The sequence below is a fragment of the Sebastes fasciatus genome, chromosome 15 (genome assembly GCF_043250625.1).
Source record: "Sebastes fasciatus isolate fSebFas1 chromosome 15, fSebFas1.pri, whole genome shotgun sequence".
Classification (NCBI taxonomy): Eukaryota; Metazoa; Chordata; class Actinopteri; order Perciformes; family Sebastidae; genus Sebastes; species Sebastes fasciatus.
In genome coordinates this window covers 28,714,542-28,727,428 of record NC_133809.1, presented here as the reverse complement: position 1 = coordinate 28,727,428, position 12,887 = coordinate 28,714,542, and the positions used below count along the sequence as shown (strand labels likewise).

Here is a 12,887-nt window from a genome sequence, read left to right as displayed (position 1 = left end):
GACTGTGTCTCCCTTGGTTCACTGACATCATGTTTCTGTGTTGTTTGACTTGAATGAGTCCTTCAGAAAGCTGCAAGTGCCAAATTAAGTAAATCTCTTATGTACAAAAATAAGTCAAATTCTACTGAAATAAGATTTAGTAAAATTCTTATGTAATAAGAAAATTCCTCAATCACAAAGTTAAGCAAAATTCTTAATAAATAAGTACTTAATCGTGACTGATTTGCAAAATCCTTTAATAAAACATTATGTAAAATTCTTATGAAATAAGCAAAATCCAAAACGTTGTGTGTTATAAATCCATCTGGATGTGAGATGAGCTCCTTGGAGGTGCTACTCTGCTCCCTGAGCTCCTTCCTCTTCAGTCGGCCCTCATTCAGCTGCAGGAACACCCATTTTATAATAAACCAGCTCAGTGTTCATTCGTCTGACCGGGTTCTGCCCCCTGGTGGCCTGGAGACACATGACAGCACACAGATGTGACTTCCTGCATCACTCCTCTCTCTTCATTTCAATAAACACAGACTGAGTGCTTCATGTCAGTCAGTGGTCTGAACAACAAACGTGTGTCAGTACCTTACAGTAGAAGTAAAGGCCAGTGGTCACCAACAGCAGAATCAGCACCAGGACGACCACTCCGATGATAAGAGGCTTTGGATCTGATCAAACACATGGACAGTCATCACATCACATCACATGACTTCATGAGTCCAACAGCTCCCATTAAACACAAACTGTAGTGACCTGAAATCTAAAATCACTTCTTGAATCTTCTTTATGTGAATCGAGGATCTGAGGACAGAGACTGTTCTTTGTTGGACAGATTATAAAGTCCTCTGAGATTAATCTGTAGAAATACAACTGACGTGACTTTAGTGAGACTTTTCTATGTTTATAACCAAACATGCTCTGTCCTACAGTAGATTGTTTGCTGTTGACATTTATATATGACACGTGTAACACAATGACAGTAGTCACAGTGTCATTCCAGAAACAACAACATGCATGGGCTTATTATGACTGAATATGTCATAACCCTGAAAGTACTTTGCTAAAGTGGCACTAGTACTAAATATCTCTCTTTAGTTGGTTGTGTGCAGACGTCCTAAAGTGACGTCATCTCCACGTAGAATAAACCTCAAATTTGTAGTCATGTTTTAATCTCCATGATTTCTTGCGAAATAATAAAATTCCGTACGTTCAAAATTAAGTAAAATTCTTACGAAAGAGGAAAATTTGTTAAGTACAAATTAAGTGAAATTCTTATGAAATAAGAAAATTCCTCATGTATAAAATTAAGTAAAAATCTTATTAAATAAGAAAATTCCATAAGTACAAAATTTAGTAAAATTCTTGTAAAATAAGCAAAGTCCTTAATTATAAAACTAAGCACAATACTTCACTACAGAATTAAAGCTTTGTTGTCAGCTGATCATTTTCACTCTGTTCGGACCAATCACATTTTCCAAACCTGCATGTAAACAGTCAGCTTACCTGCGACAGTGAGAGAGATCAGACGGCTCTCAGAGAAGAAGTCATGAGAAAAAACATAGACGTGATAAACACAGCTGTAGCTTCCTTGGTGGGCGGGCTCTGCAGCAGGAAACAGGAAGTGGGCGGAGTGATTGACAGCTGGCTGGGTGTAGTTGAGTGCTGAGGTGGAGGAGGTGAAGGTGAGCTGGAAGGAGCCTCCTGGGTACTGTGGCTGGGTGGAGCAGCTGATGGTGAAGGTGGAGCCCCTGAGCACCTGAAACCCCTGCTGCTGGGCCTCGGAGACCCCGTCCACGGAGGAGGACGCAGAGATGTTGGGCTGAAGCAGCAGGTCTGTAAACACAGAGAGATGATTGGCTGAGAGCTGGGGCACGTTCAGTCTGAAAACAGTGTGTGCTGGTTTGCTACGGTTTCCGGGTTGAACTGCGTGTTTCCTCAAAATCGTAGGTTTTTCAGAGGTGCAACATGCATGGACTTATTATGACTGAATATGTCATAACCCTTAAAGTACTTTGCTAAAGTGGTACTAGTACTAAATTTCTCTCTTTAGTTGGTGGTGAGCAGACGTCCTAAAGTGACGTCATCTCCACGTAGAATAAACCTCTAATTTTTATTCATGTTTTAGTCTCTATGATCTCTGAAGGTTCAGACAAAAATTATTAACCTTCTTAAATAAAAAACAGGAAAATTATTATGAAATAAAAAAAATTCCGTAAGTATAAAATCATATAAAATTATTATGAAATAAAAAAAATCCTCAATTACAAAATTATGGAAAATTCTTAATTATAAAAAGCAAAATTCTTAATGATACAATTACGTAAATTCATGAAGTACAAAAACATGCAAATTTCTTAAGAAATTATAAAATTTCTTAGGTACGAAATTAAGTAAAATTCTTATGAAATAACAAAATTCCTTATACACAAAATTAAGTAAAATTCCTGTGAAATAAGCAAACTCTTTAATTATAAAACTAAGCAAAATACTTCACTACAGAATTAACGCTTTTCTGTTGTCAGCTGATCATTTTCACTCTGTTCGGACCAATCACATTTTCCAAACCTGCATGTAAACAGTCAGCTTACCTGCGACAGTGAGAGAGATCAGACGGCTCTCAGAGAAGAAGTCATGAGAAAAAACATAGACGTGATAAACACAGCTGTAGCTTCCTTGGTGGGCGGGCTCTGCAGCAGGAAACAGGAAGTGGGTGGAGTGATTGACAGCTGGCTGGGTGTAGGTGTGTGCTGAAGTGGAGGAGGTGAAGGTGAGTTGGAAGGAGCCTTCTCTGTACTGTGGCTGGATGGAGCAGCTGATGGTGAAGGTGGAGCCCCTGAGCACGTGAAACCCCTGCTGCTGGGCCTCGGAGACCCCGTCCACGGAGGAGGACCCAGAGATGTTGGGCTGAAGCAGCAGGTCTGTAAACACAGAGAGATGATTGGCTGAGAGCTGGGTCACGTTCAGTCTGAAAACAGTGTGCTCTGGTTTGCTACGGTTTCTGGGTTGAACGGCATGTTTCCTCGAAATGGTAGGTGTGTCAGAGGTGTTACCCAATCGGCAGCGACGTGCACAAACCCTGTCGGCACTGCATTTTGGATTTTAGGCCAATAGCCCTTACCTCAGTGATTATGAAATCTCTAGAAAGAATTCTGCTCCAATATCTTGTCAGTACAACAAAAGACAAACTTGATCCATATCAATTTGCATATAAGCAGGGTTGTGGTACAGAAGACGCTGTATTACAAAACATTTAGACAAACCAAAAAACTTTGCAAGAGCCCTTTTTCTAGACTTTTCATCAGCCTTCAATACAATACAGACAGACATCTTGGTGTCAAAAATGGTCCAGCAGGAACTGAATCCCTATTTAATTCACTGGTATGCCTCTTTTCTCACTAACAGAGTTCAAATTGTAAAAGTGAATAAAACCCTTTCCACTGCCATCACGACCAATGTCGGGGCTCCTCAGGGTTGCGTGAGTTCAGCTATGCTTTTCACCTTTTACACCGATGACTGTCGTACAAATACACCAAATCAATACATCCTAAAGTATTCTGATGATACGGCTATAATATCTCTGTTAAGTCACTCGGACAACCCTGAGCTGCACCAACATGGCGTGGACAAAATGGTCGAGTGGAGTGACAGTAATGCTCTTCAGATTAACACAAAGAAAACGGAAGAAATTGTATTTGGTTCACCATCTGATTCTCATACAGTTCCTGTTGTTATTCATAATGAAAAAATCCTGCAGGTATTTTCATATAAATATTTGGGAGTAATGATTGATCATCTGTTATCTTGGAAAGACCACATTGAATTTGTCTGTAAAAAGACAAAACAAAGAATTTACTTTCTCCGCCGCCTCAGGTCTTTTGGGGCAAGTAAACAAATTCTTCTATTGTTTTTTACTTCTGTGATTATGAGTGTCCTGCAGTATTGTTATACTACATGGTACAATAATTTGTCAATTACTTTAAAGTCAAAACTGCTCCAACAAATGAAAATCTGCTCAAAGATTGTTGGTCAACCCCTTGAGAAACTCTATGAATCAGCCTATCATAATAACATCTTAAGGCTGGCTAACAACATCGTCTCTAACCCCAACCATGTTTTGAACAGTGAATATCAACTGTTACCATCAAATCAGAGATACAGGGTTCCACGATTTAATAAGGTTAGACTGAAGCACTCTTTTGTGCACCAGTCAATCCTTAAACTAAATATGGAGCCTAATCCCAGATCAAATGTGCGTTAAAGGGCCCTGAATATTGTCTTCTGTGATTGTAATGTTTAAATGTTTGTATCCTTGTTTATTGTCTTTGTCCTTTCTGTGATGTTGCAAACGGAGCTGCTGTGATGCAAAACAAATTTCAGACCTGTCTGACAATAAAGTATAAAGTATAAAGTATTTGCGTAGCACAACAGAGTGTTCAATGCACCACCGCTTCCGTTTACATGTTTTTCTATGTTTTGTTGACCCTTTGTTTAACAAAATGGACCTGATTTTGTGCCTCCTTGTCCCCTATCAAGCCGATCATCGATGCTCCGGCTTGTGATCCGGAAATCGATCTCAGCACTCCATCTTTAAGGACATCACAATTCTTAAAATGCATCTGGAGGAGCGAGAAGGCTTGCCGAAGGAGCCGAAGTTTTTTTTAACAACTTTATTGAGGCAGTTATCAAGTTTAAAACACTTGTGTATACAACTCGAGTCTACAATTACAAACACGCCAGGAGGACTAAAGGTTGTAATAAAAAATATTAGATAAATATCTTGTAAAGCTTACAGTGGTTTATATGTTTTAACAGCTTTTTTGTTTGTACATTCAGATATAGAGGTGCAGCTCAAAAAATTTGAATATCGTGAAAAAGTTCAATATTCTTCGTCGGTTATTTAAGAAAGTGAAAATTTGATATATTCTAGACTCATTACACAAAAACTAAAACATTTCAAGCAATGTTTTCATTTTCATTTTGATATTTACAGCCTACAGCTCTAAAAAGAAAGAAAAAGGTATCTCAAAATATTAGAATATTTCATTTAGAGTTTGAGTAAATTACTATTCATACAGTATAAATACCGTATATCTCTCGGTCTAGTTCAGTACACGCAACCACAATCATGGGGAAGGCTGCTGACTTGACAGTTGTCCAGAAGACGATCATCAACACCCTCCACAAGGAGGGTCAGTCACAGAAGGTCATCGGTCATGGCTGTTCGCCGAGTGCTGTATCGAAGCACTATTGAAATTCATGGAAAGTTGACGGGAAGGGAAAAGTGTGGTAGGAAAAGGTGCACAAGCAACAGGGATGACCACAGCCTTGAGAAGATTGCCAAGCAAAGCAGATTCAAGAACTTGGCAGAGCTTCACAAGGAGTGGACTGAGGCTGGAGTCAGTGCATCAAGAGCCACCACTCACAGACGCCTTCAGGAAATGGGCTACAGCTGTCGCATTCCTCATATCAAGCCACTGCTGAACCAGAGACAACGTCAGAAGCATCTTAACTGGGCTAAGGAGAAGAAGAACTGGACCATTGCTCAGTGGTCCAAAGTCCTCTTTTCAGATGAAAGTAAATTTTGCATTTCATTTGGCAATCAAGGTTCCAGAGTCTGGGGGAAGAGTGGAGAGGCACAGAATCCAAGTTGCTTGAAGTCCAGTGTGAAGTTTCCACAGTCGGTGATGATTTGGGGTGCCATGTCATCTGCTGGTGTTGGTCCACTGTGTTTTATCAAGTCCAAAGTCAACGCAGGCGTCTACCAGGACATTTTAGAGCACTTCATGCTTCCATCTGCTGAAAAAACTTTATGGAGATGCCGATTTCCTATTCCAGCAGGACTTAGCATCTGCCCACAGTGCCAAAACTACTACTAACTGGTTTGCTGACCATGATGTTACTGTGCTTGATTGGCCAGCCAACTCGCCTGACCTGAACCCCATAGAGAATCTACGGGGTATTGTCAAGAGGAAGATGAGAAACATCCAACCCAACAATACAGATGAGCTGAAGACCACTATCAAAGCAACCTGGGCTTCAATAACGCCTCAGCAGTGCCACAGGCTGACCGCCTCCATGCCACGCCGCATTGATGCAGTAATTCGTGCATTTATTCACTCAATACCAAGTATTGAGTGAATAAATGCACATACTTTTCAGAAGTTGGACCTTTCTTTATTGTAAATCCTTGTTTTGGTTGATCTTATGAAATATTCTAATATTATGAGATACCCTTTTCTTTCTTTTTTGAGTTGTAGGCTGTAATTATCAAAATTAAAATGAAAAAATGCTTGAAACATTTTAGTTTATGTGTAATGAGTCTAGAATATATACAATTTTCACTTTCTTAAATAACTGACGAAGAATATTGTACTTTTTCGCAATATTTAAATTTTTTGAGCTGCACCTGTAGAGGACACATACAGTATTGTCTGACATGGTCATGAATGAAGAATTTGGATTTGTGAGTATAGAATTTAGTTAAAATAACACGTAAATTAATGAGATAGAAGTGCGAACAGAGACACCTGTGACGTATCAAAGAGGCGTGACAATGTGCCACACGTCATATTTAATTGATGTGGCTTTAAAATGACGGCTCCGAGGCGAGGATGTCTCATTTTGTTAAAAGCCTGTTGCCTTAACTCCTCTCTTCTCGCGTCTCTTCCTCGCCTCTTCAGGAACGGAATCGAGGATGTACAAACTGGGAAATGGGAAGGCCTACAGACAGACAGGTGTGTCCTGTCAGGTGAAGCTCAGCAGTCTGTGGAGAGTTTGAAGCATTCAGAAACAAGCCCACTTCTATGGCAAGCTGTTTTAACATTTAATAGCTAGACAGGAGATTCATTAGAGATATCTGCAACGTTGTTTTGCCTAGTCATAACTCTAATGGGGACGGGAGGTGAAGCTATTCAAACCTACTATGGCGCTGCACTGCAGCCGTATGGGTTTATAAAGTGTGTCTGGAGACAATAAATCTACAATACGCTGTAAATTTCTACCACAACTTTCTAGTGAACAAAGCTCTCATTGGCCACAGATTCCTTGATGATGAGCTCTTTCCATTTCATGTCATTTTCTAACTATCTGATCCACAGCGGTCCCCGACCACTCGTCTCACAGCCGGCTGCAAATAGAGACCGATGTTACGTGTCCAGCTCGGAGGACGGCTCGTTGTGATTAAAATGAGGTTGTAGCTCGTTGTTTACCTTACTACGGTTAGAAAGAGAACTCTTTTATGTTTCTCTTATGAGCTATTGATCCGGGAAGTTTGAATCTGTGAATATCTTTCCAACTTTACCAAATATATTCAAGTTAGCAAAAGCTTCTGCTAACACTGTTCAGATGCATTGTTCGGCCAATATCCAATGCGAAGCCTTGATGAGCAACGTCATGACAACAACTCTGACTAGTCATAATGAGGTTTGAGATATCTGTAACTGTTATTTAGGAAAGTCAGAACTGAATTACAGATATCTCTAACTGTCGTTTTGACTAGTCACAATGACTAGAATAAGAATTCTGACTAGTCACAATATAATTCTGACTAGTCAAAATGTAATTGTAGATATCTCTAATGTTAATTGTGGATAGTCAAGCTGAGCTATTAAATGTTAAAACGGCTTGCCATACACTTCTTTACACTTTAGGATGTCATTGTCCTGGATAACTTTACAGTTCAGTCCAATGGAAACCACCGACTGTCACTGTGACGGAGGAAGGAACATACTGGAAACATTACTGTCATAGATGATGTCACTGATGGGCTTACCTGAGCAGGTGAGATCCAGGATGGAGTTAGAGGAATGTGATGCTGCACACTCCCTCAGAGCAAATCCGGACCGAACACAGTCAGTCCTGATCCACCACACAGATCTGTCTGAGGACTCATCCCTCCGTCCTACAGAAACAGCAGAGCCACAGTCCAACTGTCTGCAGACAATAGCTGCTTCCCTCAGGGTCCAGTAAGAGTATTCCACTGGTCTCCAGTCTCCATGATACACCTCCAGTTTTCCTGCACAGCGACTGTCTCCTCCCACCAACCTGACAGGCTCTGAACAAAAACAAGAGAGTCATCAGTAAAAGAATAAAGTGAGTTTCATTAGAACAGAAATGAACCAGATCAGAGCTGCAGCTCCTCTTCTACCTGAGCAGGTGAGTCCAACAGCTTTGCCAGGTGAGCAGGTGTTTCTATCCGAGCCTGAGCTTCTACAGTCCAGGACAGCAGACTCAGTTCCTCCACACTGGAACTCTTTGGTCCACATTGGATCCTCCACTTCTCCATAGAGCGCCCCCTGGAGGACTGAAGGAGCCCCACAGCGAAGCTCCCTACAGACCACCTCTGCATCCTGCTGGTCAAAGTCAGCTTCACACACTGAGGACCACCACTGGTTAGACTGGCTAGACTTCACCTCCAGTCTGCCTGAGCACAGACTAGTCCCATTCACCAGCCTGACAGAGTCTGGAGAGATGATAGAAGATAAAATAGAGAGAGATAAAAGACACCAGACACAAAATAAAAAGATGTCATGAAACAACAATTCAGTGATTCAAACTGGACTCAGAACAGTTCCAACATGAGTTCATCATTAGAAAGCTGTCAAGCTGAAGAAGGAGTCCTCTCAGGCTGGTTGCTGGTTGGCAGAGGGCACTCCTGAAGCAGCAGACATGTATGTTTCATATTAGTGATGTGACGTTGAGGACATTTTTCCACCGGTTAATAAACTTATTACAACATCGGTGTTACCGATTACACTGGACATTTTAAAAGAAACGATTACGGTCAATATGTATAGCGCGCTGACTCTGATCTTTACCGTCGGGTGGCAGTGTGTCTCGCCTCTCCAATAGAGCTTTTGCTGAGGGTCTGTAGGGGCCTACTTTGCGCCGCTGCACCGTACACACCGGCTGTGAGCGCTCCGTCCTCCTTGTGGCGATTACCTCATTAATGTTTTGGTTCCCTCATAGCATTTGGGTTTAAATCTGAAATATTGCCAAATAGGTGCGTTTGCTTTTTGCTTCGACACCAAATCCTCCGGTATCGTCTTGTCTGTCAACTCTCTCTCGTCCTGTGTGTGTGAAATATGACTCCTGCTACTCTGAGCTGACTCCTTACGGAGCAGATGCATTCACTTTCAGATTGTAGCGTCCGTCGTCAGACCATCTATTGATAACATGCCGCTGATACGCCAAAATGAACTAAATGTTTTTTATTTATGTAAAAAAGCAAGACGACGGATGTAATGTAATCGGTGTGTGCCTGAGCACCGTGTAACATCGGTAACACCGACTACCGCAATAAGCCTATTTCATATATACAGATATTTATCTTGGTGCATTCAGCACCTGATTTACGGAGGCAGCAGATCAACAGACTCCATCATGGCTAGTGGAGACAGTCTGCTGTGATTCTAGCTGGTGCATGTGTGTGTCATTGTGGGTACATTACTGTCATAGATGATGTCACTGATGATGTCACTGATGGGCTTACCTGAGCAGGTGAGATCCAGGATGGAGGAAGAGGAGAATGGCATTGCACACTCCCTCAGAGCAGATCCAGACTCAACACAGTGAGATTTGATCCACAACACAGATCTGTCTGAGAACACATCCCTCCGTCCTACAGAAACAGCAGAGCCACAGTCCAACTGTCTGCAGGCAGCAGATGCTTCCCTCAGGATCCAGCCAGCGTATTCAACTTGTCTCCAGTCTCCCTGTTTCACCTCCAGTGTTCCTGCACAGCGACTGTCTCCTCCCACCAACCTGACAGGCTCTGAACAGAAACAAGAGAGTCATCAGTAAAAGAATAAAGTGAGTTTCATTAGAACAGAAATGAACCAGGTCAGAGCTGCAGCTCCTCTTCTACCTGAGCAGGTGAGTCCAACAGCTTTGCCAGGTGAGCAGGTGTTTCTATCTGAGCCTGAGCTTCTACAGTCCAGGAGAGCAGACTCAGTTCCTCCACACTGGAACTCTTTGGTCCACATGTGATCCTCCACTTCTCCATAAAGTGCCCCCTGTAGGACTGAAGGAGCCCCACAGCCAAGCTCCCTACACACCACCTCTGCATCTTGCTGGTCAAAGTCAGCTTCACACACTGAGGACCACCACTGGTTAGAGTGGTTAGACTTTACCTCCAGTCTGCCTGAGCACAGACTAGTCCCATTCACCAGCCTGACAGAGTCTGGAGAGATGATAGAAGATAAAATAGAGAGAGATAAAAGACACCAGACACAAAATAAAAAGATATCATGAAACAGCAATTCCAACATGAGTTCATCATCAGGACACATCTTTTCACTGCTCATTGACAGTGACTAGAAGACGGTCAATAGGAGAGGCAGAGGGATGGATGGGAAACCAGGAAGAGAATAAAAATCTTGGTGCATTCAGCAGCTGATTTACCGAGGCAACAACTCATCAGACTCCATCATGGCTGTCGGAGACAGTCTGCTGCCATTCTAACTGGTGCATGTGTGTTTCAATCTGGGTACATTATTGTCATAGATGATGTCACAGATGATGTCACTGATGGGTTTACCTGAGCAGGTGAGATCCAGGGTGAAGTGAGAGGTTCCTGGTCTTGCACACTCCCTCAGAGCAGATCCAGACTGAACATAGTTATAGTTGATCCACCACACAGATCTTACATCGGGTTGCTCTCTCGGTCCTGCAGAAACAGCAGAGCCACAGTCCAACTCTCTGCAGGCAAAATTTGCTCTCTTCAGGTTCCATGAAGGGTCATGGCCAGAGGCACCCACTGGTTTCCAGTCTCCCTGATTCACCTCCAGTGTTCCTGCACAGCGACTGTCTCGTCCGACCAACCTGACAGGCTCTGAACAGAAACAAGAGAGTCATCAGTAAAAGAATAAAGTGAGTTTCATTAGAACAGAAATGAACCAGATCAGAGCTGCAGCTCCTCTTCTACCTGAGCAGGTGAGTCCAACAGCTTTGCCAGGTGAGCAAGTGTTTCTATCTGAGCCTGAGCTTCTACAGTCCAGGAGAGCAGACTCAGTTCCTCCACACTGGAACTCTTTGGTCCACATTGGATCCTCCACTTCTCCATAGAGCGCCCCCTGGAGGACTGAAGGAGCCCCACAGCCAAGCTCCCTACAGACCACCTCTGCATCTTGCTGGTCAAAGTCAGCTTCACACACTGAGGACCACCACTGGTTAGAGTGGTTGGACTTCACCTCCAGTCTGCCTGAGCACAGACTAGTCCCATTCACCAGCCTGACAGAGTCTGGAGAGATGATAGAAGATAAAATAGAGAGAGATAAAAGACACCAGACACTAAATAAAAAGATGTCATGAAACAACAATTCAGTGATTCAAACTGGACTCAGAACAGTTCCAACATCAGTTCATCATCAGGACACATGTTTTCACTGCTCATTGACAGTGACTAACTGGAGAAGTTTAGAGCGGTTCATGCCATCGATTAGCTAAGTTAGCTCAAAACACAAATATCAAAACCCAAAAGATCAAAAACATATAATTTTTATTCAAACTGAGAGAAGGATTATTTTATTGTTTCCTCATATTCTAACTCGGTCTGTCTCATCTGCAATGTGAGCATGGCTTTACGAAAGAAGGTCAATTTGGAGCGCCATTTCAAAACGCTGCACTAATAGTTTGACGCCGAATAAAGAAGCGTCAGGTGACGGCTCAAGAGGGATAGAGCCACCTGAAAGAGTGTATTATATACAGATTCCCAATATGTAGTTAGGGAAGGACAGGACCAAAACACATGAATTAGATTTGCAGGGTCTCTGTGGCAGCGGATACATGTTGGATCAATATCTGGGTTGACTCTGGGCAATCACCTGTTCCAGTGTGTCCTGTGGATCATTTTGCACTGAATCAGCCCGTGTCTGGCACAAATAGAAGAGTGGTGGACCTTACCTGGATAGCCTCCCAGGTTAAATCATCTTTGCCCTCACCTATTTCCTGAGACCAGGCTGTTCTTAACTTATCAGTTATAGCCTTTAAGGGTCAGACTCTAGAAGAGGGTCAATAGGAGAGGCAGAGGGATGGATGGGAAACCAGGGAGAGAATAAAAATCTTGATGCATTCAGCAGCTGATTTACCGAGGCAACAACTCATCAGACTCCATCATGGCTGCTGAGACAGTCTGCTGCCATTCTAAATGGTGCATGTGTGTTTCAACCTGGGTACATTATTGTCATAGATGATGTCACAGATGATGTCACTGATGGGCTTACCTGAGCAGGTGAGGTCCAGGACGGAGGAAGAGGAGCCTGGTCTTGCACACTCCCTCAGAGCAGATCCAGACTGAACACAGTCAGATCTGATCCTCCACACAGATCTTTCTGAGGAGTCCTCTCTCATTCCTACAGAAACAGCAGAGCCACAGTCCAACTGTCTGCAGGCAATAGCTGCGTCCCTCAGGTCCCACTTAGTCCAGCGAGAGAATTCCACTGGTCTCCAGTCTCCCTGACGTTTCAGCTCCATTGCTCCTGCACAGCGACTGTCTCCTCCCACCAACTTGACGGACTCTGAACAGAAACGAGAGTCGTCAGTTAAAGAAGATTTGAGTGAGTTTAGGAAAAAATGAAACTGAGATTTGACTTTATTTCTTTATTTGTCTTTTTTTATTTACCTGTTGACTTGTGATTTTCTTCAGCCTGGAGTCCTGTAGAAATACACAAATATTTATTGTTTTAAGTCAAATTTTGGAGATTTGACTGAGCCGCTGGCGGGGGTGCCTTGAAACCGGCCTGGCTGTCAGTTATGTGAGATAAAAGCTGTTAATATGTCACTTTATCTGCCAAGGTTATTTATTTTTTATTTTCACCGGCGTTGGTCTGTCTGTCTGTCTGTCTGTCTGTCTGTCTGTCTGTCTGTCTGTCTGTCTGTGTGTTAGCAGTATTACTCCA

General features: G+C 42.7%; 1 protein-coding gene across 6 annotated transcripts in view; it reads right to left on the bottom strand.

Annotated features, from left to right (window-relative positions):
• Nucleotides 1-222: 222 nt before the first annotated feature.
• The window catches only part of LOC141752024 (scavenger receptor cysteine-rich type 1 protein M130-like), an 82,217-nt gene continuing 69,552 nt past the window's right edge, over nt 223-12,887 (bottom strand). For 4 of the 6 annotated variants that reach the window (XM_074609760.1, XM_074609763.1, XM_074609759.1 and 1 more), the window contains exons 3-13: nt 12,611-12,643; nt 12,213-12,506; nt 10,916-11,230; nt 10,529-10,822; nt 9,857-10,171; nt 9,482-9,763; nt 8,138-8,452; nt 7,763-8,044; nt 1,495-1,824; nt 577-659; nt 223-453 (exon numbers count right to left, since the gene is read on the bottom strand). In XM_074609760.1, coding sequence (XP_074465861.1) covers nt 373-453; nt 577-659; nt 1,495-1,824; nt 7,763-8,044; nt 8,138-8,452; nt 9,482-9,763; nt 9,857-10,171; nt 10,529-10,822; nt 10,916-11,230; nt 12,213-12,506; nt 12,611-12,643 — 2,624 coding nt within the window. In that variant the 3' untranslated portion in view covers nt 223-372. Of the gene's footprint in view, nt 454-576; nt 660-1,494; nt 1,825-2,476; nt 2,910-7,762; nt 8,045-8,137; nt 8,453-9,481; nt 9,764-9,856; nt 10,172-10,528; nt 10,823-10,915; nt 11,231-12,212; nt 12,507-12,610; nt 12,644-12,887 lie in introns of those variants that run through there. The other 2 variants (XM_074609765.1, XM_074609764.1) reach the window with 2 other exon arrangements.